The following is a 6,250-nucleotide window of genomic DNA, read 5'->3' as shown; positions in this document are numbered from 1 at the left end:
CGCGCGTATGTGACTTGACTGTGGGGGCCGATGAGGTGCTGGATATATAGAGAAATGGCTGGGTCAGAGCGGGAAAACTGAGCGGGCACCCCAAGATTCTTAACCTTGACAGGCTGCCAGGGAAAAGCTTCATATTGGGGTGGAAAAAACCAGAGTTCTTAAGTTGAGGAAAGGGGCTTAGGATTTGTATTTGGGAAGTTGAACGGAGGTTTTGAATGAAGAGGAGCCTTTTAACCATACAGACCAAGGTCCAGAAATCTGTGAGGACTCTGTAAGGAACGATGGGAGGAACTGGACATGGGTTCAGAGAGAACACGGGTTCTAAATCAGGAAGGCTGGGGGGGGGTGTGAATCAGGGTACAGGCAGCTGAAGGGAGTTCAGAATCCAAGGTAAAGGGATCAGGATAAAAAAAAAACTGGGAGAAAGACCGCAACACCGAGCAAACGTCCTATCTGTGGGCTAATCTCACCTGGCCTCAGGCCCCAACCCCAACCCCCTCGTTGCCTCCCTTCTTCACGACTCAAGAGGACCGCGATTGCTGGGCTGGGTTCTCAGCAGCCGTACTCTTTCCTTCTCCAGGAGGAAATGCCAGCGCGGCAGCTTAGACGACCCCGCCTCTTAGATTAATATACCACCCACCGCCTCAGGACTCCTTACGCATGCGCAAGTGTTAACGGTCCAAAAGAGTCCACCGGCTTTCCCAACAAAAGCGCCGACCCAGAGACGATCATGCGCATGCGCACTGGAAGAAGGTCCCGCCCCTTGCCAACACATCATCCAATCACCAACTGGGTCCACAGCATTCAAGGGTTCCTCCCAGGTCTCTGCATCTCCTCCCCTAACAGAAGCACTGTGCCTCTTGGTCCCACCCTTTGCACCACACACTGGCCCCCTACGTTTGCCCAGTGGGTCTCTCTTCTGTCAGTCCCCTACTCAAGTCCCCTCTACTTAGATCTACAGACAACTTCAGCGCCTAGCCTAGCAACCATTTAGGTCAGTATTAAGTAGATTTGGGGGTGGGGTCTAATGGCAGTAAGTGCTAGACTTCTGCTAAATTCATCCACTGGGTAACCAAGGAAACTAAAGGGCCAGGAGATTACACGCTGTAGGGGGAGTAAAGTAGCTGCCTGGCATGTGACTATACATTCCCATTTACCACCTCCCAAACCCTGAACATTAGCTTCTCTACATCTTTTCTACATTATTGCCAGAGAAACATTTACTATGGGTCTGATAAAGAGCAGAAAAAAAAGTACAGCTGGTACCTCATAGCAGGACATACCTTGGGGCTTGTTTGCCTCTCACAGCATATCTGAGAGGAAGATGTCAACATTCACATTTCACAGATAAGAAAGCAGAGGCAGACATAAACCATGAACCAGACAAGGGCTGTCTGCCAGTAAACGGGAAACGCAGAATCTGGGCCTGGGAGCCTGACTAAAAACACCCACGCAGAAACCTGGGATTTAGCTCAGGGGTGTAGTGCCTGCCTGGCAAGTGTGAGATCCTGAGTTTGATGCCTGGTACACACCCCACAAAACAAAGCCTATGTTTTTGCTAGTGCCAGCTTGGAAATCTAGACACCCTTCTCCTCCTCAGTGACCAGCCTTCCTCACCACAATACCTGCCCCAAACAATAAGATTTTTCTAGGAGGCCTAGATCACACTCTGAGCTCTCCGTGCGTGCATCCAGGTGTGGAACTTTTCCTTGGGGTCAGACCTTGGGACTTGTTCCACTGTCAGATCGCTCCCCTATCAGAGACACTATCACACTCCCACCCCCAAGTCCTTCCTGGTGCCCAGTGGAGCTGCCAGCACAATCAGTTGCTTGTGTTTTCCCTGGCAAGCCCTGGGTCCTTTCTTCCAGGGCTAGAGACTGGGGGGAAGCCACAGTCTGTGGCCTCACCAAAGTGGCAGTGGTGAGCCTGACCGTTCCAGGGCTGAAGTGCCCAGCCTGTCTGTCTCTCCCTGGTCGTGGGAGCTGCCTGGGGTCAATAGACATCAATGACCTGGTTTCTCAACATGCAAAATGGGAAACACAAAAAGACAGGAAAAGACATAAGGATGTGAGGGGGCTTGAACTGATACTTTTTCCAAAATCCAAGGTAAATCTCTGTGCATTTCTCACTTGCTTTGGCATCAGCTCCAGCCAGCAGCCTGCACAGGAAAGGAAGCTAATGCTAGGAGAACTGCAGCACTTACTCCCCAAGGGCCAACATCACTTCTGCCTGGCTGGCTGACTTTCCTCATGTTGCATAGCAACCTCCTCTGTCAGCTGCCTGTTTTTCCTCAGCATTTCCTCTGTATGGTGTCTGCAGTGGGACGTGATCAGACTCAAGAAAAGAGGTCGGAAACAACATTTTCTATGCTATCTACTTCCAATTTTGTATCTCCAATCCTTTCTTTGTCCTATGAATTCTAAATCTGTAACCCAATTGCTATTCTATACTCTCCAAATGGGTATCTCTCAGTATTTTCAAAATAAGCAACTCCTGGACTGAGTCCTTTGTAAATATCCTACTCCCCATCATCTATCTCCTTAAGTTACATCCCTGTCAATATAACTTTCTTAAAGAGATATACTGTTGTCTGTGTAGTTCATTATAGTATCCCTAGTGCGTAGAGCAATACCTGGTACATTTTATATGCTCACTAAATATTTGTTTGATGAATGAATCACTGTCCACCTAATTGCTAAAGCAAGAAACCCAAAAGACACTATTTTGTCCTGTGATAAATTTGCTTATTTCATCATATAAATAATATATATACATTATTAAAATGTACAACCATAATTAAAAATTCAAATATCATCTATGAATTTTAGAAATAAAATTATTCCATATCTTACACCTTGAGATAATTGCTAAGGTTTTATGCTACATTTTCACAAAATACTTTATTCATACATATTTGTTCTCACATCACTGGGATGACCACTGTGTCAGAAATATTTTTAACTGCCTTCTTTCTTAACTTCTACTTTTGCTTCCCAGGCATGCATTGTTAATACCATTTTTATATCTTTCCATTCTCAGTAAATAACGTTTTATTGCTTCACAAAATTATACAGCATATAAACTTTTATGCATCTGATCTTATTTAATAGTAATGTACCTATTTATTCTTTTAAATGGGTGCAACATATTCCATAAGTATGTACTACAATGCTTTCAAACATTACTCAGACAGAAATTCAGTTGAGTTTTAAGATTTTGGGGAAGAGAGAAATATACAAACAATGTTGTAATCCAAATACCCAGGACCATACTTTTAATTTGTAAGTATGTTTTATTTTTATGACAGCACATGCCTAACACATACTCCATATTGCTTTGTATGATAAGACCTTTCCAAATTTTTGCCAACCTGATAATTAAATGAATTTGAACAGTTTTATTAGTAATGGACATCTCAGATTTATTCTGTATAGTGTATGTCCAAGTCTTTAACCTATATTTTGTTTGGGTTGTCAATCTTATTGACTTTCAGAAGTTCTTTATACAGTCCTATAGGTCTTACTGAAAACTCTTGGGGCCAGATGTATTTCAATTTTTCACATTTTAGCAAGGTAACATAGCATATATACTTCATATTACACAACAGTGCCAACTGCAAATGCAACAAAGGTCAGATACTAATTTCTTCACCTGGCCTCGGCAGTAGTGAGAATGCGATTTAGGATCTACCAGCAAGGCAAGCTCCCAAAGGTTAATCTTACAACCAAGCATTCAGTGGAAGAACTCAGAGAACTGAAAAAATGTGTAACAGAAATGCCATGGTTTGTTATGGTGAAAGAATACAGATTAAATAAAAAAAGGGATAATGCATATAAGCAGAGTTTCCAATCTGTACAGGTACGAGTTTCCAGTCATCCTCTATGAAGGAGTCATGTGGCCCAAGCTGACTTCTACCAATAAAACATGAAAACATGCAGAGCTGGGCACAGTGGGGCACGCCTATAATCTCAGCACTTTTTAGGCTGAGGAAGGATGATCACCATGAATTCCTGGGCTACATAGTGAGTAAAAGGCCACTCTGGACTACATAGAGAGCCATCACAAAGAAACAAACACTGCAAAGAGTATTGTCAGCCAGAGAAGTTTGCTCAAGCCTTGGTGCCCAGAAATTTTAATTAAGGCTCAGGCATGGAGAATCTGCATAGCTGACCTCAGTACTTTAGTCTCCAGACTATCCAGAGTCTAAATTAAGACACTGCAGCTGAATCTCCCACCATAAACCATACTGTTAGCATAAACTGTTGACTATGGCTTGAGGCTCCAGGCAAAAAAAAAGCGTAATATTCTAAGGGTTTATAGGTCTTGTGCTATAAAAGGCATTTTTTAATGAACAGTGTTTGAACACTCCGGATCTGGGAAGTCAACCTTTTCACTGTACAGTCCCACTTCCACCTAACACTTTGAAAGGAGGAATTAAAAAAAATCCACATGGGCCAGTGGCACATGCCTATAATCCCAGCACTTGGGAGGCTGAAGCAAGAGGACTGCTGTACTTTGAGATCATCTTGAGCTACCCAGTAAACTCAAGGCCAGCCTAAACTATACAATAGGATCCTGTTTCAAATAACCAAAAAATCCTCCCAAAACAAACAAACAAGAAAAACACATCACTACCAAAAACAACAGTAACAACAAACAGCAATGATGCAATTCACTACTACACCTGTGGTAGAAGCAACAGTCACAAGAAAATGAAATTTCTAGGAAAAGCGCTGGTAACAGAGCGAGTATTCAATGTCTGGTGTTTAGTGTTAGCAGCACTGTTATTCAACCAGCTAACATTAATGGCATGATTTTGAAAATATAGCTGGTTCCCAGATGCTTTTATTAATATATTATTGATTCTACTACTTTTAACATTTTAGAAAATTTGAATTTTGAAGTAATTAGAGATACACATGAAAATGCGATGATATACCTTTCATCTACTTCTAATGGTAATGGTTGTATCTATGCAACTGCAATATGAAACCTAAGTCATGACAATGACATTGATACAACATGCCATATACTAGGTCACTTTAAGGTCTCTTTTTTCACTACAATAGTCAAGATATAAGATAGTACCTCACCACCAAAATTTCCCTTTTTGAAGTTTCACTGAAGGGAGGCTGTGGACTGGAACATAGCAGATGCAAAGGCAGCAGGGAAGAAGCCTCCGAAGCTCCAGCAAGTTAGAGCCTCTAGAGCAAAGGAGGGGAATGTTTCAGTTGTATCACTGAGAAATGACCAGCCAAAGAAGCAGCTGCAGACTTCCTAACAAAACTTCCAAAGACCTCCAAATTTAGATTTGCCATTGCTAGTCAGACAACAAAGAGAGCATCAGCTATAACTATCAAACTGGATCAACTAAGTCTAAAGAAACTATTCCAACTCTTGCTCCAAAAGCCCTTTCACTAGCAGCAGCTTTTAATGAAAATGAAGACAGTGCACCAGAGGAAAATACCTCTAGAAGCAAAGATGAGGATGAAGAATTTTGTAGTTTCATGAGATTAGTTTCCAAAGATTACAGATAATAAAGAAACAAGAAAAGGTACCTTGTAAATACCTGCATATTTTTTAAAACACAACTATTAACACATTAAGAGGGAACTAAAAAGTTAATGCCTATTTAAAACTGCAAGCTGTTACTTCTTTATTTTTTTATTTTTATTTATTTGTGTGTGTGTGTGTGTGTGTGTGTGTGTGTGTGTGTGTGGCCAGCTCAGCCCACCAGGGGGCGGGGCTGGCTGGCATGTGGTGCTGGGGGATTGAACCGCGGTCCCTGTGCTTTGTTAAGTTTGTTCTAAGTAGGTGCTTTAGACCACTGAGCCATCTCACCAGCCCCTAAAAGGAAACGTGAGTTCTTTTTTTTTTTTTTTTTGGCGGAACCGGGGATTGAACTCAGACCCTTGCACTTGCCAGGGAAGCGCTTATTCCACTGAGCCATCTCCCCGGCCCTGCAAGCTGTTACTTCTAAATTAACTTTGGTTACTTAAACTGTCTGGCTTCCAAGAATACCTTTATAAAGAAAAGTAGGGAGTATTATATTGAAAGGAAAATGTTACAGGACTATTGACTGAAAGTAAACTGAGATAAAATTAAAATGGAGATCTTTTTTCCTTGCAGGCATTTGTTTTCCTTCAAATTATCATATATCAGGTATTGCATTGCTACCATACAGATTACTAAGTTGTTAAATTCAATTTGAATTGAATTCACCACAGGATTTCTTTTTTCTTTTTTTTTT

General features: G+C 41.9%; 1 protein-coding gene across 3 annotated transcripts in view; it reads right to left on the bottom strand.

The window, feature by feature from the left end:
- Maged1 (MAGE family member D1) overlaps positions 1 to 6,250 on the bottom strand; it is a 106,102-nt gene that overhangs the window by 6,826 nt on the left and 93,026 nt on the right. The window contains exon 1 of one of the 3 annotated variants that reach the window (XM_023708607.1): positions 659 to 735. The exons of 1 other annotated variant lie outside the window; for it this stretch is intronic. In XM_023708607.1, the coding sequence (XP_023564375.1) occupies positions 659 to 662 (4 nt within the window). In that variant the 5' untranslated portion in view covers positions 663 to 735. Of the gene's footprint in view, positions 1 to 470; positions 633 to 658; positions 736 to 6,250 lie in introns of those variants that run through there. One more of the 3 variants, XM_023708608.1, reaches the window with a different exon arrangement.

The sequence above is a fragment of the Octodon degus genome, unplaced genomic scaffold, assembly GCF_000260255.1.
Source record: "Octodon degus isolate 3935 unplaced genomic scaffold, OctDeg1.0 scaffold00412, whole genome shotgun sequence".
Lineage (NCBI taxonomy): Eukaryota > Metazoa > Chordata > Mammalia > Rodentia > Octodontidae > Octodon > Octodon degus.
The sequence above is the reverse complement of the archived record's forward strand: the minus strand, read 5'-3'. Positions and strand labels throughout refer to the sequence as shown.